The 27314-nt window shown below is 42.2% G+C and overlaps 1 protein-coding gene across 2 annotated transcripts in view; it reads left to right on the plus strand.

Moving 5' to 3' along the window:
* The window catches only part of ZBTB46 (zinc finger and BTB domain containing 46), a 48477-nt gene that overhangs the window by 10301 nt on the left and 10862 nt on the right, over positions 1 to 27314 (plus strand). For both annotated transcript variants that reach the window (XM_059481028.1, XM_059481029.1), the window contains exons 5-6: positions 5181 to 6147; positions 21686 to 21967. In XM_059481028.1, coding sequence (XP_059337011.1) covers positions 5181 to 6147; positions 21686 to 21967 — 1249 coding nt within the window. The remainder of the gene's footprint in view (positions 1 to 5180; positions 6148 to 21685; positions 21968 to 27314) is intronic.

Below are 27314 nucleotides of genomic sequence, written 5' to 3' on the forward strand. Positions count from 1 at the left end.
CTCCATGAAGATTGAGTCTCCTTTTTCTCTCCTTTACTGTTCTTTTCAGTTCCTAAGGGGTTTTGTTCTCCATTCTTTTCAGCACAGGGCAGATGGGGAGTAGGAATCCTGTGCATTTCTGTTGTCTTTAACTGGATAAAAGTGGAACTTGCATGCACACAGTGTCTTGTTGTGCAAGGAAGCATTTCAAGCCCAATCTCACCTTACAGAGCTCCTTTGCAGAGGAATTTTAAAAATGTTGGAATGTCTTGGGAGTGGAAACATGGACAGGACACAGGGGAAGCAGAGAAGTGGGGTGTGTTTGTTGGGTTTTTGTGTAATAAAGCATTGGAGTGAATTGGACTTCTTCCTTAATCTGTTTTTACTTTTCTCTGAAGGGAGAGGGGGGAGGAAACAACACATTTTTGGTTAAATTCCAGTTGGCATGTTTTCTCTAGGGAGCAGAGTGGTGGAGGAGTGCACTAGTGAGCATTTTGGTGCTCTTCACCTTTGGTCCTTGGTTTTAAGTGGAGAAACATGCTGAGAAAGTTGATACAGATGAAATGCCATGTAGTTTAAATCTTCAGTTCTCTTACATTCTCAGAAAAGAAAAAGTAACTAATCAACAAATCCTAACAACAGCAATCCCCCCCCCCCCAAAAAAAAAACAACCAAAAAAACAAACCTCCCTCCAGGCCTTTCTTTCCCCTGTTTTCTTTCTGAGGGAAGGAAGTTTATTTTTGTCCCAACTATTTCCCAGGGGACTGCTCTGTAGAGGATTTTCTGTGCAATTCATTTGTCATCTGTGACTTTTTGTCAAAATGTAAGTAATGCACTAAGATTTAGCTACAACAAATTTGTTCCCCCTAATTTTAGTGATGTTAAGATTTTGGTTAGGAGACTCATTCCTGGACTGAGAAATTTGCCAATAAATAAATATTTACTCTTCTTAAAACCTTTCCAATGGGAAGTGAAGTGTGATTTAGAATCCTACTGTGCCATTAGATGCTATTTCAATGTTTAAATAACTGTACTGGCAGTGCAAAATAAACCACTTTCATAGGTTCACTCTAGCTAGGGTTAAAGATTGTATAAATTATTTATGCTTACTTCAAGACCAGGGTTTTCTGATATGAGAAATAAAAGCAAGCCTGTATTTTATAGAAGTTTGCATGAAAGTGACTCTTAAATCTGCTCACTTTCTGTTCTTTTTGCTGTTAAGTGCCATGGTTTGGTTTGGGACTTTTTTTTTAGTTCTTTTTGGAGGAGTAATAGACTTGAGTTACTGTACTGCCTGTGAACTGGCTTATGAAGAAAGCCTGATCTGCTACAATTTTATTTTGTGGAAAATCTTCAGCTGAGCTTTTCTAGTTCATTGGCTTCCTGGAAAGTTTTGTCATGGCCATGTGGCCTAAAGAATTCTGGTAGATGCTCAACTTTTAAAGCCTTCATGTACTAAAAAGACCTGAGATAAACCAAAAGAAGAATCATTAATCTTTGAGGTCTGTTTCTAAGAAATCTCCAGTTTATTCCATCTTCACTCTGCTTCTGCAGAAGTTTGAAGGGTGCAGCTTTTCTGAAGAAATCTTTCCACAATGTTTTTTAAGTGGAAATAAATATCCTTACCAGGGAAAAAAAAAAAAAAAGAAAAACAAACCATCAACAAGCCACAAAACAGCATGTGAAATTGGAACACAAGAACAGGGTTTTAAAGCTTCCTGAATTTTTAACTACTAGCAAATTGCCTTAAATTTAACTTGGATTAATTCCCTGGTGATCCTTGACATTAAACGGATGTTCTGGTTTGACATGGGTAGACAGAAAACTAATTAATTCCTCTGAATTTGAGGCATATTTAATTTTCTCCCCTAAAGACCTCTTGTTTAAAAGGTACAATGCTGTGACAGATGTTTGATGTGGAGTGATGGGTGTGAGGGAGCAGACCTTGTGACAGAGGAAGATCAAGACATCTACAGTAATAATTCCTGATTTGGAAACTGTTACATTTTATTGATTACAGCGAACACGGGAGTATCCACCTCACTGCTTGCTTGAAGGAGCTGTAATGTGCCCACCTCAGTGGTCAGGAAGGAGTCTTGCAGAGATTTTTGTGTCCTTGTGTTTAGTAAAAATTCCCTGGTATCTTTTCTCTGACTTTATCTTCTATTTCCTAAAGAGATGAGCAAGAGATCCATCCATCCATCCATCCATCCATCCATCCATGTCAATGCCTGAACCTCAAACTGCTCCAGTCTAAACCAAAAGTAGCAAGAGACATATTTGAAATTCTGTATTTCTGCCACAGGAGCTTAAAACAGGACAAAATGTATCTGAAGTGAATGTTATCAGTGGGGGGGAGACCTGACCCAATGAACTAAACTGAATAAATGTATGAGATAGCGAAGAAATAAAATCTCAAGGAATTGATACCATTTCCAGTTCAAGACTATTTCCAGTTCAAGAAGGAAAAATGTGCAATAAATTCACAAGAGCAAGTGGAGACATTGACAAATACTGTGATGCTAATCTGTATGAAGTTGAGGAAGAGAAAATTACCCTTGTAGGATATTTCCTGTCCCTCCTCCCCACAGTTCCTTGGAGTTCATGCAGGAATATGGATTTTAATATCCATGAAGGAGCAGTGAAAGGAAATGCCATATCCAGAACATTCTGACCCTTTCCTCACTGTGGGCTCTGAGGTTTTCTTCCATCTTCCCCTGAATTGTGTGGATATGGCAGCTGTTGGAGACACGACGGGTGATGGACAGCTCACTTTATCCTGTGTGGCAATTCATATTTCCTGAGGGGACTAAGCTGACTCTTCAGCTCCTAAAAGTAGATGCAGTAGTGGTTTCTGGAATAAAGACAAAACTGAGCTGTCACTCTGCTTTAAGAGGTGGTTCTTTCCAACATGGAGATGTTGGGAAGTGCTGGCAGCCACCTCCAGAGCCTGGCTTAGAGAGATGCTGTGCTGGCTGGTGCCATCACAACCTTTTCAGGCCAAACACCTGAAAATTAATTTATTTTTCTTTCTATACTCCCCAGCCTTGATTCTTGGTTTGATTTTCATTGATTTATTTTGTTTATTTGAGGCAGAGATGGTGTCTGGGTGAGGATTTGGTTTGAGGTCTCTGGGCAGATTTCTGTGGTAAATAGGTGTGTGCAGCCGCACTGGTATTGACCTCTTTCAGTTCAATAAAAAAAAAAAAAAAAGAAAATATTGGCTTCTCTGTGCAGTCTGTGCTTAATTCTGCGGAAAAGCTGCATGGTTTGAAGTGGATGAACACAGTTCATCCTGCCTGTGTTGCAGGAAGAAGGTCTTTCCTCTCTAGAGGGAAGCAAACATTTCTCAAAGATCAGGGACCAGCTGGCCTTGCAAATTAGGATTTTTTGGGGCTGCAGAGAGGCAGCTCCATCCTTGAAGAACTGGAGGAGCTTGGAGCAGTCTTGCATAGCTTGAACTTTTGAATCATCAGGTGTCTCTCTAGGAGAAGGTTCCCTCCTCACGGATGTTCTGTGGGCTGGGAGGTGCTTTTCCAGCCCACAGTGACTAAACTGCAGCTATTTTGCTCCTGCCAATGATAATAATAGCACAGGGCAGGGGAAGGGGGCAGGGTACTTGTGGATCTGTGTTCCACAGCCCAGGAAACACACTTGAATGTGCCAAGGAAACTTCCTGAATCTCGGCTGTGCTGCCCACTGCTGCGAGCCAGTGGGAGCAGATGGTGCTGAGCTTGTGTGTGAGCTCTGTGCATGTTGGAAAGGTGCTCCAGGCTGGGAACTCCTCCTTAAAGCCAGTGCTAACCCTGAACCATGTGTGCTTTAAGGCTGTACGACCTCAGAGGTTTTGTTTTTATAAGTAACAACCAGTAGCTAAACCCAAGCTTCTGATGAGTGTGCCTGCACATAACAACATTTGGAACTGGGTCCAATTTACAGTTGTGTGTTGACATGTGGACACTCATATCAATTCTACAGTTGGGACTTTTTGTATTGGAACAAATTTTAAGCTTCTGAGAGAAAGGAGTAAACTATCCTTCACCTTGGTGCTCTTAAATAGTTGGACTATTAAACCACTGTTCCGTGGTAGATAAATCTGTATAATAAGTTCCAAAAAAGTGGTATAATCTAGAGAAAATGGCAGAATTGAATGCCAGAGGATTTGTAAAGCTGTGACATCAAAGGTAAATAAGGAGTTGCAAAGATAGTAACTGGAAAAAATTCAATCTGAAAATCCTCACACTGCTGATTGCTGTCAACATTTAGGACTTCTTTTCTGTTTAGGGGTGTAAGAGGAGGATAAGCTGGAGCATAACTTAAAAGATACCTTGCTGCTGGCACCAGCTAGCCTTTTATTTTGGATAATACTGCCAAATTTTATGAAAGGTGTTCAAGTGCCCTGTGAATTTTTCTCAGCTTCATGTTGGTCGTAAGGATCCTTTCTTTAGGTGATCATGAGAAGTTCTCTACTCGGTATCTGGGGGTGGCTGCAGGGTAAACTTGGAGATGTAAAGCAAGGAAATAACAGGTTTATTGCACAGTATTGCTTGTAAGTAGTTCAGCTTCAAATAACGTTAATTTCATTGTTGTTATCTATTGCCAGTTTAGTTTGGGTGGGGACTTAGAGCTTGTCTTGGATTTGCTTGTTGCTCTTGTGACTTTTAAACTATTTTTACAGCCCCTCCACGGGAGTATAACAAGGGAAGTGCTGGGTTCAATTGGCTCTTGCTGTTTGAGGATTTCAGCTCCTCTATGTGCTGCACACAATGCTTGTTCCCTTGAGGAAAATGTGTTACAGTGTGCCCCTCAGTAGGCTGTGGGCATCTGAGCATGGTTTCAAGTGCAGTATCTCTTTCAAAACCAGATTTCAACAAATTCACAGTAAAAACTGACAGCTGTTCTTCTCTGCTTACTTCAGATGTTTTTTTTTTTTACAGTTTGTAGTAATTTAAAGAAACATTTGCTCTGGGTTGTTACCAGCCACTGGAGGATTGGCTTCAAATCTAGTCCTTTTTAATGTAAATTATTTGAAGTCTGGCCAAAGTAAGGTGCATTTTGTAATGATTGTGGAGGCATTGCAGGCAGTAGCTGTGTTTGTGGCACTCTTCCCAGATGAACTCGTTGCTTCTTTTGGTACAACCTGGGTTTTGTCTCAGCCTTGTCTTGGATTTTGTAATCCTATCATTTCCTTCCCCCTGCAGGACTTGTGGAAGAGGAAACATAAAGATCTCCAGATGAATAACCGAAAGGAAGATATGGAAATTGCTTCCCACTACCGTCACCTGCTGCGGGAGCTGAACGAGCAGCGGCAGCACGGCATCCTCTGCGACGTCTGCATCATCGTGGAGGGCAAGATCTTCAAGGCTCACAAAAACGTCCTCCTGGGCAGCAGCCGCTACTTCAAAACCCTCTACTGCCAGGTGCAGAAAACCTCAGACCAGGCCACAGTCACCCACCTGGACATTGTCACCGCCCAGGGCTTTAAGGCAATCATTGACTTCATGTACTCGGCGCACCTGGCGCTGACCAGCAGGAACGTCATCGAGGTGATGTCGGCCGCCAGCTACCTGCAGATGACAGACATCGTGCAGGCCTGTCACAACTTCATCAAAGCAGCTCTGGACATAAGCATCAAGTCTGATGCCTCGGAGGACCTCGTTGATTATGAGCTGGGAGCCCCTTCCAGCAGCAGCACGGACGCTCTGATCTCGGCAGTGGTGGCTGGCAGGAGTATATCCCCATGGCTGGCTCGGAGAACCAGCCCAGCAAACTCCTCTGGGGACTCAGCCATTGCCAGCTGCCACGAGGGAGGGAGCAGTTATGGGAAAGAGGATCAAGAACCAAAAGCAGACAGCCACGAAGACATTTCATCCCAGTCTCTCTGGGCTAGTGACATGGGCTATGGGTCTATGCGTATCAAAGAGGAGCAGGTGTCCCCGTCCCACTATGGAGGGGGTGAGCTGCACTCTGCCAAGGATAGTGCAATACAGAGTGGGTTCTCGGAGCAAGGAGGGGATGGCTGGCAGCCCACGGGCCGCAGGAAGAACAGGAAAAACAAAGAAACTGTCAGACATATAACACAGCAAGTGGAGGATGACAGCAGGGCAAATTCTCCTGTGCTGCCCCTTTTACCTGCCTCAGGATGGCCGTACAGCAGTCGAGACCCAAGTAAGTCATTCTTCCAGTTTTTGGGGATGAAAACGTTGAGTTAATTAGATCTGTTTATGGGATGATCTTATCAGCCTCTGAAATAGGAGCTTGCCAGAAATACAAAAGTGTAGAAACTTGTATTGCCAGCAAAAGAGAAGCACCAAGCACTGTGTGGTTCAGTCAGGAGCCCCAATGGAGGTTGGTCCTCCTGTAAAAGTGGTGGTTTTGTTTTGGCTTTGAACGACATGAATCACCCCAAAACCACCCCTAAGTGTTGGAATTAATGAGAGAAAAGGTCAAAAGAATTTATTTTAGCAGGTGTGGACATTGATGTCAAGGTTGAAGAATTTTCCTTTCACTGTATATTGATGAGGTAATTACACCACACACGCAGGTGTAATTTAGTCTTACCGATAGCATCTTCAGAATTTCCTGATATTCAGGTGTCACTTTCTCTTGGGTAAGAAAACCACCATAGCTTCTTGCTGGTAATGGCAGGATAAGTGTTTGGTAACTCTCAAGAACAACATGTTTTTCTGAGGCATCGCTATGGCTTCAAGTGCATTTTGATGTGTGACTGCTTGTGGTCTGAGACGAGTGGCTGCGTTTAAAGTGTGTAGCCAGTAAGAAAATTGTTTTCTTGACTTCCTTTGAATCTTCAGTAGTTACTTTTTTTTTGTCTCAAGATAACTGGCCCGTTTGATTAATTAATCTGTGACAGTAAATAGATTCAGGAATGCTTCTGGACTAGGAGTTTGGTGTTTTTTTCTAAGAACTTATGGGAGTGTGTTAGTAAACTCTCTCAAGCTGACTTCAAGAACTTTGTGCTGTGAGTTAGCCTGTGTTTCATTGCATACCAAGTCAGGCAGGAGAAGGGTGTGGGAGATTATAGACTTTTATGTTGCCAAATTTGGATTAAAAAAACAATACAAAGAGTACTGAAAGTCTTAAAAGTCTTTATGGGTTGAAAAAGGAGGTTGAAGTTGCTCACATATTGGAGTTTAAATGTGGTTTTCATTGAACAGTAATTCCGCAAATGTCTTGAGATTTATTATGTTTTATGGTTATCTGCTGCAGCAAGATAATTGCATGTAATTATTCTAATTAGCTGATGATAAAATCTAAACAACGTCATTTAAAAGAAAAATGCAAGATAATTTCAGGCAACAGTGATTTATGAAGAATCTCAATTTTTGCAATGCATGTATTTTATCCTTGTTTTGAGTGAAGACTCAGCATGGATTGCTTGGTCTCTGTTCTCATGCAACTATTTTTCATTTTCCATGGCATCCCCTAGAAACAGCTCCATCACTTGTGCTGTCTGAGGGATGTGGGTTTGGACAGGTACCTGCAGTGAAACCCATTTTGGAGTGGCTGCAGAAACAGAGCTGCAGCTCTGATCCTCCTGGAAAGCTGGGTGCAGACTGAGTATCTTTATGGAAAATAGTGCACAACAGCAGAGATTCCTGGAAGCTGAATGAAACTTAGATTATTTAATTCCTAATTGTTAAGGAATTGAATTGCAGTGGCTGCTCTCAGATGAGAGGAAGATGGCTCGAGGGGTTGACTCAGCACAGTGCTGAGACAGCATGTCAGCAGGCACATCAAATTATTTGTTCCAAATCTTGCCTTAAATGCAGTTTCCAATAAAGGAGGTGGTTTCAGTGGTGGGAAAAGGGTAACTGGATGGTGATGGTTGGGGGAAGAGTTTCAATATTCCAGCAGTAGTGCTGGTAAAAGAAAAGAAAAAAATGAGCAACAAGACTTCTTGCTGTCCAAAATGAAAAATGAACAGGTTTGGGGGCTGCCTGTGCTGGCAGTGGCAACTGGGAGAGAGCAGTGTGTCCATGAGGAACAAGGTGGGGGTGTGGAGACTGAGCTGCTCTGGGCTCCCCAGATTGGCCATCTGGAGAGGTGAATGCAGGTGAAATTCTCATTTCTGCCCTGCTGGACTGGGAGGTTCCTCTGCGTTGTGGGGCCTGAAATTGTGGAATGGGTGCATGTGGGCTTAGCAGCAGGGATTGTCCCCGCCTGTGTGGTAGGTCAGGTTGTGGTGTCTTTGGGGATTTTTTCAGTATGATTTCAAAGGATTTGAGATCCATACGTGTTCAGTTTTGGTTAACCTTGGACACCTTGTCCACAGACAGACAGCCTCTCTCTCTCGGGTTGTGATAAACCTGTGGTTTGGGGAAAATCAAATGGGCACTCAGGTGAGGCTGCTGATCTTTCACTGTGAATTAAAAGCAACCCTGCTACCCCAAAAACATCCCTGTCTGGGGCACTGCAAGCAGCAGATCTTCTGCTCTTGCATGGGTATTTCCCATATTCAGCAGATGGGAGATTTTTCCCAGCAAACTTCATATCCTGAGCTACAGGGTAGTGCTTAGGCTGGATTTTGGTACCCCAGATTCTTCCCTCTCCTATTGGAATTCAGCAGTGCTGTAGGGGTGTTGCAGATTTGACTCCTAAGTGTGAAGAATAATTGATTTTCTTGTGTGCAAATTGGTAATGACACAGTGCAGACACTTATAACAAGTATTTGGGCTGTGCTTAAATTTCAGCTTGAAGTTGTCTTTGATTTAGTCATGTCAGGTTTCATTTTTGAAAACAGACTTCATAGTCTGGCACTCTCTTTTACCTCATTTATTTAGAAGTATCCCTATCAGCAATGTACACAGCTAAGATGGAAAGCTACTCACTCACTGAGGAAATGGGTGTTGAATGTTCTTTCAGAAGTAACTGGGAGGAAAGAAAGTTACCTAGAACTCTCTGTTGTTTGAGGCTTGTTCACTTTTCTGATCCTATCAGTTATTTTAAGGTGCTGCTTGCTAAGGCTGAAAGTTCTTGCTGAGTTCACTGGGATGGTTTACAAATGCCTGTCTACTGCTGGGCTGACACAGACATTGCATTCTGAAAATGCAAAAGCTGATTAGGGAGAATACTTCTTCACAGCTCCGTCTTCCTCCTGAAATTGTGTAAGGTACTCTTTTGATCTTGGTTGCAAACAGCACTGCATTTCAGCAGCATTTTGGAAGAGGAAACTTGCAAGTAACCATTGCATCACCCTTTAAGTACAGTGATTATTTGGGACAGATATTCACAAATGAAAAATATACTTCCTACTCCTCTATTATATATAGGATTATTTAATTCCTGTTACATTGCAAAGAAGTACATTGCAGTTATTGAAACTTGGCTTTTGAAACAGCTCATTCACACTCAGCAGTGGTGCTGTTATCAGTGGGAAAAAAACATTCTTATCAGTACAGGCAAGTGTATTAAAGCATCACAAATATTTAAGTAGACTATTTAAATACAAATCAATGATATCTCAAAAAAAGACAGAGATTTTATTTAAATTGAAAGGGTAAGAAAATTCTTTGTGAATCCATTGATTTCCCATATGCTGGTGGGGTGCTGTTGAGAGTTTTTGAATCTGACAACATTGGAGATTAAAATAAAAAGGAGTGTCTGGAGTAATCTTATTAATGTTAATCTAACATAATGGAAACTGCAAGAGATTGTTAATGTCTGCCATGAAGATTGTCTTTTTCATCAAGAAAGAATGATCAAATGGGATTTGCAGAACAATGCAAATGCAAAACTGAGGTGCAGGATTGGGGCTGTGATTCAGCTCTCAGTTTCTCAGGGCAGTGTCAGTCAAACACAAAGCTTGATGAGCACCATCTTTTCATGCTAGTCTCTATTTATTAATTTGGACTGTCTGTTTAGCATCAAACACATTAGATTTTGTCTTTCTCATCCTGTTTGAGTTGTTCAGGATGTCAGTCTGTCATTCCTTGTAGGAAACATTCAAATATATGTTTTCCTCATCAAGACACATTAACTTGAAGCAGCAGTTACTCCAAAGTAAACTGAAGGATGGGCTTTTATAAATAATAACTTTCTTCATAATTGAGCCAAGAAGAATTTCCTCCATGGACTTGCCAGAAGAACAGGTCTGCCTTTTATTTTATGCCTTTTTCTTAAATTTTAGAGGTTTTCTAAAGATCCATGTTTTTTAGTTTTTGTTAGTTTTCATGTCAAAGATGCTTATGAAATTCAGAAGTAGTCTTGTGCCTTGAGCATCTTTATTTGCCTTAGGTTCCTGTTCCTTTAACCTTGCTGGATAAAAGTTTTTCAGGATTACACATCTTGAGGCGTACAGGATCAGGTGGTGTTTGGAAAAGAGACTGGATATCTTCACTGTTAAACCAGCAAAGTGTTGCTGGTTTTGCCTCTTCATGTAATGGAAAACTGTCACTTGAAGGGTGTCTTCTGGAGAATTTATTGACAGCTTTATTAATGTGTTAGTTCAAGCATGGTAGTTATGATTCAGGAATTTATTTCCAAGGAAATACTCCCACACAACTTCTGAGTGTTTGCACCCAAAAGCTGCAAGTGAATTTCTGTGTGCCAATTGACTGTGAAATGAAGCTAATTATTTTAAAAACAGAGCAGCCCTTTCTAAAGGCACCACAGTTTGGGAACTCTTTTCTTTCCTTTAACACATGCATTGGAATTGCTGTGCTCTGTTCAGAAGAGCTTCAGGACTTGAGTAAGCCCAGAGTGGTGACCTCCATGGGAAGGACAAGCAGGACTTTGCTGTATCCTCCTGACTTTGCAGAGCTCACAGTTCCTTTAACATTTTCCCCATCAAAATCTTTAATTATGCACAAGTTTCCTCCCTCCTGGTGGGGAGCTGTTGCAGTTGCTGCTTTTCCAAAGCCACACGTGTGGCTGCAGTGCTGCTGCAGGAGCTCTGCTCCCCAGGAAGCCTGGAGACAGCTGCTCTCCTCAACATTCCCCATCCCTTCTTCTGTCCTGGTTTCCAGAGAGCAAATTATGATTACAGGAGCTGTTGGGGAGCACAGATGCTGAGCAGTTGGATCACATTGGGAGCTTACATTGCAAAAGGTTTCAGAGGCAGGCAAGGAAGAGCTTGCTCCAGATGAACTCAGTGAAGTTTCTGCAGGTGAGGTCTTTGGACCTGAGCACAGGCAGGTGAATGTGTGGATTGCCTTAGTACAGGATGATTTTATTTTTGAAACAAAGTTGGTTTTTTCTCAGCAAGCTACTGGGCTTCCTGTGACTCTGTCCCTTTATCAGCAAATCTTCAGATCTTCCCCTGATTCATATTTGCAAGTCATTATTAAATAAGTAATTCCCCTGAAAATTCCCCTGTTCCCGTTGTGGTATTTGGCAAACGTATTGGTCCAACTAGAGGAATCCAGATTTTGCAAAATGAGAAAGGGGGGGAAAGATGAGTGTGGTGTTGGTGCTCAGGATTCAGGTGTTTAAGGAACTCCTAAAGATTTTTGCTTTGTTCTACAAGACAAAAATTAATGTATTGAAGGAGGTGCTAAGAGAAGTGTTGGAAGTGGGCAGTGTTGAAATTATCCAGCCAGAAAAGTCACTGGGACAGAATGCATTCAGTTACTCTTCGTTTAAATGGATTTTGCTTTGAAGAGAGGGGGTCTCCAGTCCACCTGCCATAGTCTGAGTCCTGGCTGCAATGGGAAAACTTCAGGTGTTAATGGTTTGTTACAGCCATGACTGAAAACTGGGCTGGCTAAAATTTCAGTTGTCAGATAAATCAAATTTTAATAATTTCCTACTTTTAGTTAGTTTCTTGGACCTTTTTTATGCCTCATTTTGGAAAGATCACTTCTTAAGCAGGATAGATGTTTTGGATTAAAACAGGTCATTGGAAAGGTGTTGGTAGGTAATAGTAAACTACAAATTGCCTGCCACTTGGAAAATTAAGTTAATTACAGCATTTTCCCACCTTCTTTTACAGCCATGACATTGCAGTTATGGTGCAAGGTGTTAAAATCTTTGCTACAATTGAGGGGGAGATATTTAGTTAGCCTGTGGCCAGTGATGCAGCCAGGCATGGAGGGGTTACAGCTCTGTGCTCTTGTGCCACCCCCTGAATTCTTTCTTAGTCCAAAATCGGCTTAGCCTGCATTCCTTGGGCTTAGGAGCTGCCCAGGTTCCTGGACCCTCTCTGGAACTCTTGGTGTGCCTGAAGCTGTGTGGAGGTGGCTGAGAGTTGCCTCAAAATGCAAAACCAAAGGAAAAAAACAAATTCCCTGACCCCCAAGACCACTGATCTGTGTCCATATTGGGAATTTAGCAGAGTGAATAATTCAGGTTCTCTATATCACCACAGCTACAGGCTAATGGAGCTATTAGGATACAATCTTTGCAGGAGTAACTTTGGAGTTTCTGTTATTGAAGGGTTAGGTCAGGTTATTTTCAAGTTTGGAAACTAAAATCATTGCTTTAAACCCAGACACACTTACTCCCTGGCTACACCCTGGCTTTAAAAAGGTTCCACCCTAAACCAGCTTTAGCTCAATGCTCAGTGTCTGTTTCCTTTCCCCACCCTGCATTCCATTTTCCCCAGGCTCCCAAGCCCTCCTCCTCCTCTTCCTCCTCCCCCTGGTAGCAGTTCTGATTTTGTTAATCTGTTTGAACTCCAGAGATCAGAGGCATTTCCCCTCTCTCTTATCACTATTTTATTTATTCCTTGTGCTCTTCTTTAGGGAGATCTCAACTTCTCAAAAACCTTTTACCCCTTTTTCGGCTCTTTACTTCAAAATTACGAGTGAGAAATCAAGAAGCTTTTAGCATTTTAACATAAATTCTATTCCTACTTTGCAATCAGCCCTGTTCAAGACATTAATTTCCTTATTTGCAGTGCTGCTTTTGCATTAAAATGTAGTAGGAATTAATTATGAAGATGCAATGCCTGGGAATCAAACCCAAGCTTTTCTGTACTGGTCTCTGATTAATTTTTTATTCTCTCTTTTTTTTTTTTTTTTTCAAGGCACTTGTTTCTAAAGGTAAATATTTGTTCTGAGGATTTTCAGAGTTTACAACTCAGCATTCTGTCATATCACGAGCACTAATATTCATATTTAATGTGGTACTTGAATGCTTTATTTCTGTCCCTTCGTGTTTGTGTCTGCCTCTGTCCTGAGGAGCAGCAGGGAATAGTGTCACTCCTTTTATTGCCTGAATTAGGAGACTTGGAAAAAGAGGTTAAGCTTGCACTACTGTTAAAGTGATAGTCTCAAGTTACTCTACAATTCTCTGCATATTTTGGAGAAACAAGAGTGGCTTAAGGTATTTCTGCACTGCCCAGTAATTCCTTGCTCCAAGGATACTTTATTATCCCACTTTAGAATAGTTTCTAAAACAATTAACTCACCCAGTTAAACCATTACTCTCTTTTTTGGATTTATTCTGTTCTGTCTTTTTTAGGAAGATCAGCAGTTGGCCAGGTTTGCTCTGTAGCCCAAGGAACAGCTGAGTTGAGGTCACTGACAGGAGGTGGGGAAGCAGCAAAAAGCAGCAGGGTTTGGGCCAGGAGCTCCTTTTGCTTACCACAGGAAAGAGTCTGCAGAACTTGATTCAATGGTAGAAAAACAAATATTACGGGAAAGGGATGAAAATTGATTATTTTTTTCCAGCTACCTGGAGGAGTGGAGGGAATTTTCCAGTTATTTGTACACTGATTACTGTTTTGAGGAAGACAAAGATGGGGATACACTTGTGTTTGGAACATGCTGCAGGAACAGCAACATAAAACCAGGTCATATTTGTGTTGAACAAGGCTGGTTTATTTTAGCAGGAGTGTTCTAGAGCTGGTGAGGAGAATGTTTCTGTTGGTAAAACACAGAGAGTGATCACCCTATGGCTGTAGGCTGGAAAATTATATTGGAGCTGGCATGGGCTCCTTCTGAGCCCTCCAGAAACAGGAGCAACAGTGGAAATTGGCGCTTTCCTGCAGGACAGAGTTTTTCAGAACTCAAATCCTGACAGTCCCAGGTCACCCTGCTTTGAGTGGTGGTGGAGAAGCTGTGGTAGGGCTCAAACCTGAAAGAAGAGGGTTGGGAAAGCACAGCCTGAAGGACACCAAGATTCCATGAGGATTCACTTAAGAAATCTCGCAGACTTCAACATAAAGAGAGTTTTTAATGATCATATGTGTTGTGGTTAAATATCTATGTTTGCTTGATTGTTTCCTGCTTGAGGAAATTGGAGCTGATTCTGAATGCTGTGCACATTTATTGTATCCACATGGCTGCTGTTATGGTTGTAAAATAGTGCAAATCAAACCCAATATAGCTCATGGCATCACTTCCCCATGTAAATATTGCAGTGGGTGAGAATGCTGGGGTTTGCTTAACAAATAGTGAGTTGTGAAACACTTTTGGAAGATTTCTGTTAGAAAGGAGGAGGGAACTGAAATACAAACTTCAAGGATATTTTTAGCAGCTGGTAAAAGATTGTCATTTTTCTGCCAGCTTGTGTGCTCTTTTTTTTTTTTTTTTTAATTCCCAATCAAAAACCACACTATGAAATGAAAGCTATTTTTTCTTTTTTTATTTTTCCCTGAGAGTTTAAAAATTAATTGCCTTTTGTACAGAAGGAGATCAAGCCAAACCTTCCTAAACTTACACAAGAAACATCATCCCTGGAATTCTAGATAAAATCAACTGTCAGGCAGATACTTGACCCAGATAGGTAGAAGAACCTCAGAAAATTAAGTCTTTTATTTCACCTAAGTTTTTTTGGGTCACATTTTGTCAGTGCACCTGAAACAAAAGCTGAGTTTAAGTGGCTTCAGTGGCTCCCACTTTCCTTTGGTGCTGAATTGCACCCCCACGCTCTCCTGCAGTTGTTCCGGTGAAAATCTCTGTGTGACCATGTAGAGAACCACACAGGGGAACTGATCTGCATTTAAATATAACTTTTTTTTAAATAAATCAATTTATTTTTAACATATTAGTTCCTGTCTCAAGTTCAATCACAACTATATCTGTAGTCTTGGTGCCACTGAGGGAGTAGCAGGGGAGGGTGCAGGAATTTGGCATGGGAGAAGTTGCTGATGCTGGGATCTCTTCCCTTTCTGCTTGTAAACAGAAAAAAAATCATGTTTTCCATCACATTAAAAATTATCCAGCCTGTGTGCAGGAGATCCAAAACATCTGCCCCACATCCATCCCAGGCTGCTTCCAGGCCTGATGCTGTTGACTTTATTAATTAACAACAGTGTTGGTGGGATGTTGGGTGGCACCAGGCTGGGAGGGATGATTGGCTGGAAGGCAGCAGTGCCAGGCACAGCAGCAATTCCACCAAGACAAGTGTGAAGTCCTGCATGTGGCACAGGATAACCCTGTGCAGCAGTCTGGGTTGGCAGCCAAGGAGAGGAAAAGCAGCTTTGCAGAAAATGTCTCCTGGTGAGTAAGGAGCTGAGGAGGAGCCTGTGTGCCCTCACAGCCAGGCAAGGCTGGCTGCCTGCCTGAGGAACAGCATTTGGAGTTCAGGATCCACTTTGGGCATCTCCCGGCCGAGAAAGACTTTGACAAGCTTGAGCAAGAGCAGCTGAGGCCATCAAGATGATGTGTGAGGAGAGGCTGAGACAGCTTGGTTTAAAATCTTGGAGAAGAGAAGGGGGTAGGTGGATTAACCAGGGCCAGACCCTTCTCAGATGTAGGTTGAGAAAGGGTGAGAGGTAATGGATGAGTTACAGAAAGGGAGATTCTCACAGGGTGAAAGAAGGAGATTCTTCACAAGAGGTGGAGGAAGGACCTGGGGAAGTTGTATTCCGTCTTCCCTGCTGATATTCACAACTGGCCTGTACAAGCCACTGGAATCTTACTCTAAAATAGCTCTCAAGTCACTTTCAACCTAATTTATTCTCCAGTTCTTAAAGATGACTCCAGGTGACAGAGCAGTAATGCTGCCCTAGGTCAGGATGACTTCTCACTCTCTGTCTGATGGTGATGCTGCTTCAGATTAGGTCCAGCTGTTCCTCTCTCCAGACTGGATTTTCCTGGGTTCTTGCCTTGCTGACAGCAGGACTCCTGTCCCCAGAGGTGTCTGCCCTCCAGTTCACCTTTCCACCCTAATTCTGCCAAATTGGCTCCTGCAGGTGGGGTCAGCTACAGAAAAGGCTCAGGAGGTTTTTGTGGCAGATACCTTGAATTGCCAGTGTCTTTGGGGGCTGTGGGGCTTGCGAGGAGTTTATTCCAGGTGTGCTCATGAACCACCCCTGCACTCCAGTGCAGCTTGGGAGGGCTCCTCAAAGATTCCTGAAATTTGCCAGGCAGGCGGAGAAACACACAGGAGCTGCTTCAAAGCTCTGTAAATGGCAGGTGAGGCTCTGTTCTCCTCCTTTGAAGGACTCCTGTGCCTGTGGCTGGCTCCCCCTCACTGCTGGGGTCACCTCTGTCACACAGCCCCAGAGACTGGGGCCACCACATCCCTGCTTTGTGCTCCTGCCACCCTGAACGGGGCTGTGAGGAGGAGATGACAGATTTCTGATCCCCTCTTACCTCCAGACTGTAATGAAAAGAGCAATATTGAGAGAGAGAGAGACCTTGCAAAACTCTGCTCTTAGTTCTTGGGAATAAAGCTTGTTTCTACTTTGAGTTTTCCAGCAGCAGATGCAACCTTGTATGGCTTTTATTCACTCCTTTCTCATGGGTTTAGTTCTCCAGCTCCTGATTTCTAGGTGTTCAACTGTCTACATGAGAGAGCAGGAATAAAGGATGAAAAGAGGAAAAAAATAATTTAAAAAAAAAGAACTATGAAAGAGAATAATAGCATTGGGAGTCTGGGAAACCCCGCTGGGGGTTTAGTGAGAAGGTTAAAACACAGAACAAACAAGAAATAAGTGGTGTGAGAGAAGCAGACACTGAGGAGGTACTTTGGTAACAGCTGAGTTTAAGCTGTAATGAGAAAAAATGACAAAAGCAGAGAGAAGAAATACAAGAGAAAAATTTGGTTTGTGTATTAAAGTAATTAATTAAGGTAATGAATGGAGTCTTTAAAATGGAGCCTTTCCTTGCTGTTTCTGGGATGGCATGTGTGTTTTGTTCAGTTGTTGGACTAGGTTTTATGCTTTTTACTGTCAGCTTCTTCCTAGATCTTTGAAAATAAATTATCACATTAACATTTGGATACTTTTAGTACATTGCATTACTTTGATTTGTGCCATAGCCCTTTCCAAGGGGCTGACAGATGTCTGTAGTGCTTGATTTTTTGTGACTGGTGCAACTTGCTTTTCCCATTCCTGGGTTTGTGACAGGAGCTCAGTTTATAGGACTTCCAGAGCTCACACAGTAGTCACCCTGGCTGTATTGGGAATATTTTACTGCTCCTGTTGTCCTGGTGTGATGTTTATTCCTCTTCATGGATCTGTTAAAGCCTGCCTGGCCTGTGTGGCTGGGAATGAAGTGTGTTTTGAGCTCAGCTGGGATGGGTGACCTCTGTGAGAAGGTTCTTGCAGTCCTTGTATACCTATTAGATGATGCTTCATGTGTAGTTAAGAGCTTTACTGTTGTTTTCAGAATTGTATGGAAGCACTGTGGCCAAAATTGTCAGAAAATAAACTCTGTGTTTTATTTGACAATAAAAGCTAATAATAAAATATTCACCCAAGTCAACAAATTTAAGAAAGCTTTTCTAAAGCTTCTGTGTTTTGGAAAGCGGGCTGGTGTAATAGAATAACTGCAAAATAATGATTTGCTAAAGAGACTAATGAGCTCAGTTTTCGAGCAGCATTAATCCCGTGTTTAGCTCGGGATTTCCTGCGTGTGCAGCCCTGCAGTCACTGGGCTGTCCCAGCAGGGTGAAAAACGAGCTCTGGAGGGCTGGGCTGGAGCTCTGGGCCCGTGGCAGTGAATAATTGCAGAATAGAAGCTCATTGACTAAAGCCTGGTTTACATGGGGCTGAGGCTCTGTAGTAAACAGTTTGGATTACTGGGAAGTGACGGATGCTTTTGATTCATATAATTCTTTGGCTAAATCTTGTTAAAAGGAGCTGCATTCTAGAGAAAGGAGAAGTGGTTTTGGAGGCACTGTGGGGAGGAACTTGGTGCATTTTTTTTGTTTTTGGTGTGCTGAGAGTATTTTAGTACTTATGTGACTAAGTGGATATTTATTTTGCCATAATGTGTGTTTGATTAGATTACATCAGCTATAAATACTGGAAGCTCTGAAGCATCTATTTCGCTGTCTGTCTCTAATCTTGGCTTTTGAGGAACATTTAATGTCTTGTTGTGGTTACAATTAATCTGCGTGTGTTTTAGCAATTAGTGTTTATGTGCAGCCAATTCTGGCAACTGTCAATCAGCAGCTGTACAGGCTCTGAAAAGGAGTGCACACAGCACAAGGTGATTCCCTGCCTGCCTGCTTATTTGGGAATGCAGTTTTGTGGGCAGACACCCTTTTCTGGCCTGAGTTATGTGCTGTGATTCCCCATGCAGGCAGTGGGACAGTGGTGTTGTTGTGGCTTTGATGTGGTGAAGCTCTGTTACCTTACCAGTTTAATGGGCTAAAGTTTCATTTGCTTCCTTCACCACTTTTTGTAACAGCTGCTGGTTTTTACTGTCTTGTAGTTTTCCTTTATGTAGGCATGCTGGCTTGTTTTCAAAAAACCTTCATTATCATCTAGAAAAGTGGATATCCTGTGATCCTCTAACGGTGGGATGACAAAATACATAAAAATTCAAAGCATTTCAATTCTTCTGCTTGGCTAAGATTTAATAAAACTGATAATGTGAAATTATACAAGCAAAACACAGATGGAGGAGGGAAAATGGCTTGTTTTAAACAGAGATCATCTCTGGTAGTTCACATTTATGAACTTCCTACTGTGTTTGTAGCCCCCAGCCTTGGGCATTCCCTGCCTCTCTGGGGTGTGGGAGCACTCTGCCTATGATTGCTTTTTCCTTCTTGTTTGCTTTGAGGCTGTTTGTTTTTTAAAGGAACAACTTTAGCAGTAGGATGTACTGGCAGAACAGTGCAGCTTAGTAAAACCAATCTGAACATGTTGTGGAATCTGATGTGCCCTGAGCTGGGGCTGGGAAATTTTCTGGCTGCTCCTGGCTCTGCAGCCTGGGCACCTTGAGCCAGTCCCCACGTCTTCCTCTGGCAGCCACCACCTGTGAAATGGAGATAAAAATAATGATCTTCCTTCAGCTGTTTTCCAGGTTACAGGAGGTGGGCACCGTACCAATGTCCTCATTAGCATTTTTTAATAAGGCTCTGCAGATTAATGCCTTGCCCTGGTTTGAAGTTGTGGAAACCAAGGGCTGGTTTGTCCCCATCTGCCTCCTCCCTTCTCCTGAGCTTCTGTGCAGGAGGGAGTTTATTGCAGTGCTGTGTGTGGGCAACACCTGAATTCCTTGCCCTGAAGAGTGCAAAGTGAATTTGTGGAAGCAGCAGGTATTAATTTTGTAAGTGTCCTACCACTGGTTTGAGCTCTAATAGTTCCCTCTTGCATTAAGTAGATTTAAATCTCTTTTAAACTAGGAGGCAATAAAATATTCAGGATCTGCAAAACAGCTTCTTTCTCCATCTGATAGGTCATTATCTGTGCCTTCTCTTTGGATATGGATGTTTTTCCTTCTCCCTGATAGGAGAAATGCCACAAAGGCATAAGTTTGTTGGGAAGCTTCAGCTCCGTTTGCCAGGTGCTCAGCTGGGCTTTGAGTGTGTCAGCTGTGTTTGCTGCTGCAGATTGTGGAGTAGGTAATTGCAATTTGTTTTATGCACTTTTAAATGGGCTAACAGCCCTTTTTGTGTGTAATTTTTGTTGTTTCATGTGAAGAATAGAGAGGAGTCTGAGAGTCATTTTCCTTTACACAAAAATACATAAATTATTTAAGCTGATAAGAGAGTCAAAGTTCAAACAATGGAGGCTCTTCAATTAGACCTCCCAAAAACACAAAAATAAACTGTGTTTTTGCAGAAAGGAGTTTACTTTATCATAGCTTTTTTTGTTTTGTTTGGGTTCAGTAATTGATGTATTTGTTACTAATATGTTATATTTTTATACAGTTTCTTTGTAGTTACATGTTGTAAAGTGGCTGATACATATTTTTTTTTTTAACTGTTACACTTCAGTATAAAACCCATCCTGTGATATATGCTGGGAACCAATGGTTGCTGTGAATTTTTCAGAAAGTGACCCCAGGGGTCTATACCCATCACCCCACTATTAGAGGCTGTTTATTACTGTGCTTCTCAAAACCTTCATCATGGGGAAGAAACAAAGAGTGAAAAATTGGGCTAAGTGAAGTGTTAACTTCGGGAGAAAACACAACTTAAACCTTTGAATGTAATTTCAGTACTGTCAAACTATCCTGAAATCTTAGTTTAATAAATAATCTTATCCAGGCTGTGCCTTGTCTTCATAGTGTGTGGTGCAGAACTGAAGCCCAGGAGGTGAGGCAGGAGGGAAGGGGCTGGAAAAACAGAACCCCAGGTGTGGGGCAGGAAAAGGGTTCAGTAATTGATATATTTGTTACTAATGTGTTATATTTTTATGCCGTTTCTTTATAGTTACATGTTGAAAAGTGGCTGATCAGTTTGGGTTTTTTTAACTGTAACATTTCTGTTTAAAAGCCATCATGTGATGTATGCTGGGAACCAATGGAAAAGAGGGCTGAGGGCAGGAAAAGGGTTCAGTAATTGATATATTTGTTACTAATGTGTTATATTTTTATACAGTTTCTTTATGGTTATATAGTTCGTTTCATGTTGTAAAGTTTCTGATCAGTTTGGGTTTTTTAAGTGTAGCATTTCTGTTTAAAAGCCACCCTGTGATATGTGCTGGGAACCAATGGAAAAGGGGTCTGAGGGCAGGAAAAGTGGGATGAGGGCAGGCAAAGGGTTCAGTGATTGATATATTTGTTACTAATGTGTTATATTTTTATGCAATTTCTTTGTAGTTACATGTTGTAAAGTGGCTGATCAGTTTGGGTTTTTTTTAACTGTAACATTTCTGTATAAAACCCATCCTGTGATATGTGCTGGGAGCAAATGGAAATGGGGATAAGGGCAGGAAAAGTGGGATGAGGGCAGGAAAAGGGGGATGGGGTGAGGAAAAGGGGGGTGAGAGCAGAAAAAGTGGGATGGGAGCAGGAAAAGGGAGATGGGGGCAGGAAAAGGGAGATGGGGGCAGGAAAAGGGGGGTGAGAGCAGGAAAAGGGGGTGAGGGCAGGAAAAGGGGGATGGGGGCAGGAAAAGGGAGATGGGGGCAGGAAAAGGGGGATGGGGTGAGGAAAAGGGGGGTGAGAGCAGGAAAAGTGGGATGGGAGCAGGAAAAGGGAGATGGGGGCAGGAAAAGGGAGATGGGGGCAGGAAAAGGGGGGTGAGAGCAGGAAAAGGGGGTGAGGGCAGGAAAAGGGGGATGGGGGCAGGAAAAGGGAGATGGGGGCAGGAAAAGGGGGATGAGGGCAGGAAAAGGGGGATGGGGGCAGGAAAAGGGGGTGAGGGCAGGAAAAGGGGGATGGGGGCAGGAAAAGGGGGATGGGGTGAGGAAAAGGGGGTGAGAGCAGGAAAAGGGGGTGAGGGCAGGAAAAGAGGGGTGAGAGCAGGAAAAGGGGGATGGGGGCAGGAAAAGGGGGTGAGGGCGGCGCTCCCCGTGAGCAGCAAAGCCAGCAGAACCTCGCTGCGTTCCTGGCTGCGCTCCTGCCGGCCCCGCTCCCGCAGTCCCCCCGTGTCTCTGACCGCCTCTCCCCCGCTGCAGGCGCCGATGCGGCCGGGACGGAGCCCAGCAGCTCGGACAGCCGGGTGGAGCGGCCGGAGCCCTACGGCAGCGTGGAGGAGGCGCTGCTGGCGGGGGAGCCCAGCTACATCCCGCAGCCCCTGACGCCGGACAAGGAGGACGCGCTGCAGGCCGCCACTGTCGCCAACCTGCGCGCGGCTCTGATGAGCAAGAACAGCTTGCTGTCGCTGAAAGCCGACATGCTGAGCGAGGACAGCTCGCTGCTCTTCGAGTACCTCCCCAAAGGCACCCACTCGCTCTCCCGTAAGTTATTCTTCTATTTTTTTCTTTTTTTTTTTTTTTTTTTTAGCGTTTCTTTAAGGGGAAATCTTTAGTGAGAAGAAAATAGAGGTCACCGCCTCGTTTGTTGCTGCTGGTTTAAGTCCTGCTTAATCCCACTTTCCGTAAAATATGGAAACTTTAGTCTGATGTTGATCCAGCTTTGTTGTTAACTGCTGAAGTCATAGAAGAAAATATCCAGCCTGTAGTGCTTGCCCTCAGATTTCTGTTTCACTCATTTGCACAATGGTACTTACAAACAAAATATAAAGTATTTGAGTCGTTATGGGAAAAGTTTTGAATCCAAACTTGATTGATGTTGAACAGCTTGAAGGTTGCTCCTGTGTCTGTGGAAACAATTGGGATGTTGTTGACTGCATGATCTTTACTTCTTGCAGTTTAATTTTAGACCTGCAAGTAGTGAGCAGCTATTGATTTTGTTATACTTGCGCCTGGAAATGAATGTTTTCCTACTGGTGATCTGTTGGAGACAGCTGATGTGAACCATTAGGAGTGGACAGCTGATTTTTCAGCATATTTTTGTGTTTTCTTCATTGCAGCCTGATTCTCTAGTGCATAAAGAAAGAAATTATTACTGTTCTATTTTAGTAATGCTCTGAGAAGATACATCATTTGTGAAATAGAATAGAGCAAGCAACAGTTTTCTGAGTACTACATGTTAATTTCCAGAAGAAAAGGTTTGTCTTTATCTATGCTGAGAAAACTGACCAAGTAAATAGAATGAAAGGTCACTTAGGGATACCTATTATTCTATTTTCTTTTAGTCTCCTCAATGGGAAAAGATAGATTACTTTAATGGTCATAGAATTGGAGAATGAATCACAGAATTGCAGAATGCTTTGGATTATAAGGGACTTTGAAGATCACCTTTTTCCAGCCCCGTGCCATGGGCAGGGACACTTTCCACTAGACCAGGGTGCTCCCAGCCCCATCCAAGTGCCCAGCTGACCCCTGGAGTTTTGTGACAAAGGGAAATAATTGCACAATGCACTGTCAGACTTGGCATCTCTTTTCACTTCTCATGTCTGAACAATGGGATTGTTTTTAAAAAAATCCCAAAGCCTTGAAGTTTCTGTACCTTATTCTGTAGCTTAAATATTTGTGGGGAATGGCTGGTGCAGTGTTCTGGTTTCTTTCACAGTAACTGACTTCCCGAAGGATCTCCTGTTAAATCAGATTTAGAGGGTTCAGACTGGGCTCCAGGGTTGAAAATCCCTCAGTTGCAGGGGAGCAGCACAGATGTGGCTCAGTTCAGTGGCAGGGTGCCCTGAGCTGGCACAGGGAGGGGTGGGAGCCTGGCTGGTGTGTGACCGTGGGTGATGGATGCACCACGGCTTCAGGTCTGTGGCTCCTGACAGGTGAAATCAGCAATTTCATCTTGTGTCTTGATAAATTGGAATAATGACGGGGCTGCCCTCTATCCATCATCCTTCTCCTCGTTGGAGGATTTTAGGTTATACTTAAGAACTGAAGCACCACTTGACATAAAGATAAATGTGTATGAAGCAGTCATAAATCCAGGTTCAAAATTAGAGATTTCCCAACCACCTGAGAAGCAGAGCTTGGGGATGGGCATGGTGCAGGCAGGGGACAGCTGGGTTTAAAATAAAGCTTGATGCATTTAGAAAAGGGGGTAGTTGATATCCCACTAAGGGGTGCCATGGCCCAGAGGTCCTGTCCAGTCTGTATTTGAGGTCCTTATTTTCCAGTCTTCTCGCTATTACTTGAATTTCATTCAGCTGAGCTTCAATTATCTCATCTTTATGGAAGCAAAGTGAAATGCCCAAGTCAAAAGGAACACACCCTGCTTGGTCTGTAGCTCTCACAGCAGTCAGGGATGTGGCTGTGGCTTGGTAAGAGGATTTTTATCGAAGCCGGGAGTTAAGAGACATCTTTTTCTTTCATCTTATTCAGATTCACAGGTATCAATTTATTTTAATCACTTGAAAAAGATCTTGTGATATAAGATTCCCTTTTAAGTGGTCATTACTGAATACAACAGAACATCAAGTTTGATGAGAATTTTCAGTGTGTAAAATGACAGTGAAGCAAGTGGTAGGAAGATTGTGGAGATGTAAAAGCACAGTCTAGGTTGGTGCTGGCTTTGTAGGTGTTTTTGACATTTTTCTTCAAAAACAATTTGAGGATGTTGAGTCATTTTAAGTCCTGTGTTATATTTAAAAAAAAAAAAAAGGAGGAGCGAGTAGGTAGGAGCACAGTGAAAAAGCCTGAATTTAACAAGACAACCAAACCCAGCAGTTTTCATCTGTCTTGGTTTGAAAAGAAATGCACTAATTTCAGGGATTATAAGTGATCAGTCTCTCTGACTGTAAAGAAGTGAAGTGTTTTTTAATCTTGGCTGCTATCACTGGATTATCTTCTCTTAGAAAGCACTGCAGTACATAACTGCCTGAAGGAGCAGTATTCAGGTTTTGTTTTGATTTTTTTTTTTTCCTGAAGGATAAAAGACTTAATGGAGGTGGGCAGATGCAAAGAGGGTGTTAAACATGTTTAAAATTCGGATGAGCCATTTCTAAAGGGGATATTATTCTCCAGGTTAATGCACACATAAAAAGTTTTCACTTGCTGTTCCACATAATTCTTCCTGTTTTAGATATTAGAGGATATCCCAAGGTTTTCATTTTACTACGTGTTCTTTTTAACTAATTCATTATCTGATCATATGAGGTATGAACTTGACATTCTGCTGGTGGAAAACGAAGCCCAGAATGTGTGTGTGGGGGTGTTGTATCACTATGGTGAATTTCTGAAGTTAACCAGTTCAAACTCATTTAAAATCAGAAGGGAAAATTTAAATACCTTGCCATTTGGGTGGCACAGTTGCCAGATAACCTGCAGCTGAAGGGCTCTGAGAGTTTGATGTTCATGATGTGTGATCAAGATTGACGTTGTTCATATGCTGCTCAGAAACCTGGAACACGCAGATTTTGCAGAAAAAAATGTGAGAGTTACTCATGGATAACACTGAGGCTGTCTGGGGAGCTCTTGGCTACTGAACCTGCCTGGTTGTTGCTGGGGATGCCTTTCAGATAAGACACTGTGAATTTTCCTGGTCTTGCTGTGTTTTCCTGGTTTGTCTCCAAAAGCAGGTGGTTGTTGTGTGATTTCCACTCTGCTCTGCAGAGCTCCTTGGTTTAATAACGTGTCTTATTTCATTTATGAGCCTGAACTTTGGTAGCATTGTTCCACATGGTTACATCACACAGCCAGAAGTCTCAAAGGCTTCAGTCGAATGTTTTGAGATGGTTTTGCCAAGTATAACCAAGAGAATGAGAATTTTAATTTTCATCAGAAAATGAGGTGGTTAGCTTGCATCCTTGTTTTCTCATTTAAAAAAAAAAGAAATTTTTCAGATTGTTGCAGGGGGACAACTGCCTTAAAGGGTGACTTCCACATTTCAGAATAGCACATTTGAAGGCTTTTTTATATGTCTAAGTTTGGCTTTTCCTGTTTACCCTGTGGCATCTGAAACTGTTTATAGAAGCAATTCCTATGAAGCTTCCAGTCCAAGTGATTACGTGGTGCACAGAGCCCTTTTCTTTTGGGCAAACCAGCTAATAGGTTATTTTTAGTTAGTGGTTCATTGGAGCCAATAATTTATCCTTGCACTGAATGTTAAGAAATACATTTTACACAGTGGTCAACTTTCCCAGGAAGAAGTTAAAGGTATTCAGTTTGGTGTGGAATTTTCATACATGGTAAAAGAAGATTTAGGGGAGAATGGATGCAATTTTAAATGAGATATAATTACTTTGTCTTTCTCTTTTCCACAATATTTTACTGTCCAGCTGTCACAAGAATTCTGTATTCACACAAATATTGCTAAACCCTTGCTTCATTTTCTGTATGCAGAGCTGACTGAAGGAAAGTGGTTTTGATTTCTAATTTAGAAGTTAAAATACTTTTGCTTAAAATTCATTTTAGTACAAGTTTAAGAGGGAAAAGGGTTTCTCACAGTACAAGTCAGAATGGACATAAATCTTTGTTCTTGTGTACAAAGTGTGGGTCATTGATGTGGGTTTCTCTCTTCTTGTGTTACTTGCAGTTGTTGAAACCAAATAAATACTGATTATTTTTTGAAAACTCACCTTTGTTGTGTTGTACATCTTTGTGTGTTTGTATACCTTGGATGATAGTTTATTGCTTCTGTGTGCTTTATTTCATTGCCTGTTCATTAGCCTTAGCTTTTGCTTTAATGCAGAGGTTTTTTTGGAACCTGTGAAACTCTGGGAAGGTGCTAATAAAGAATTCATCAAGCCAGGCCCCACTGGTTTATCTTTACTGTGTGCTAAAATACCATTAGTTCAAGGAATTGTAACCCAGAGATGCCCTTGGGGCAGTTGGAATCGGTTTGGGATGTTCAGGGGTAAAGAAAATGAATCTGTATCTTTGTAGGCAGGAATTCTGCTATGGACCTGTAGAGCTGGATTCCTGGTAAGAGTTTCTAGCAGGAAATACTGATAAATTCCTTTTTCCCCCTGAATTTTTTCCTACCTTGAATTTTTGGCATTTTGTTGTCCTACATTAAAATGACAACAGCAGCAGATGAGCAGCACCTGAAGGAAACCTTGGAGCATTGTTATCCCAGCTGAGCAGCATTAACTCAACTGGGAAAGATATTGATCTGTCATCAAAGCAGAGGAAAGCAAATCAAACATCCAGCTTGTGGCACAGGAGCAGAATTTCCTTTGATAGCTGATAAAAAAGTAAGGTTTGGGATTGTTCACATTTTGAAACTTGGTGTGGTTTCACTCGGGTGCTTTGTTGTCACCCAGATCACAGCGCATTGTATTCGGACACAGTGTAAACTGTGACTTGTTGTTTGTAGCTGCATTAAAAAGTGGTGTTTTTATATCCCTGAAGGCTTCCATCAGACTGTTTTTTGCTGGAAATGGAAAAGCCTTTAGGGCATAGAGTGCTTTAAATATGAATTTGTTTATTATATGCCACATTTGCTTCTGGTTTTGCCGCCTTGCATTTCAAAAAGAACAACCTGCTCAGTATGTCATTCCAATATTCCGTCAAGGCATGTGCTAAAGTTTGTACTATAATTTATAATGTACAGTGATATTGATGACACAACCTTTATTTGTATTTAGCTTTGCCATTGATCCTCAGGGCAGTTTCTGGAATATTGTTTTCCATTTGGCTGCTGCTACAGTGTAGGTGAGGGCAGACACAGCAAGTTTTCCTTTTGAATTATGGGAGATTTTTAGACTGTAATGACTGTCAGGTATAATCGAACAGTTTTGTACAAATATTTGAACCTCTGTGCTTGCTAAATAGAGAG

The sequence above is a fragment of the Ammospiza nelsoni genome, chromosome 12, assembly GCF_027579445.1.
Source record: "Ammospiza nelsoni isolate bAmmNel1 chromosome 12, bAmmNel1.pri, whole genome shotgun sequence".
In the NCBI taxonomy this organism is placed as follows: Eukaryota; Metazoa; Chordata; class Aves; order Passeriformes; family Passerellidae; genus Ammospiza; species Ammospiza nelsoni.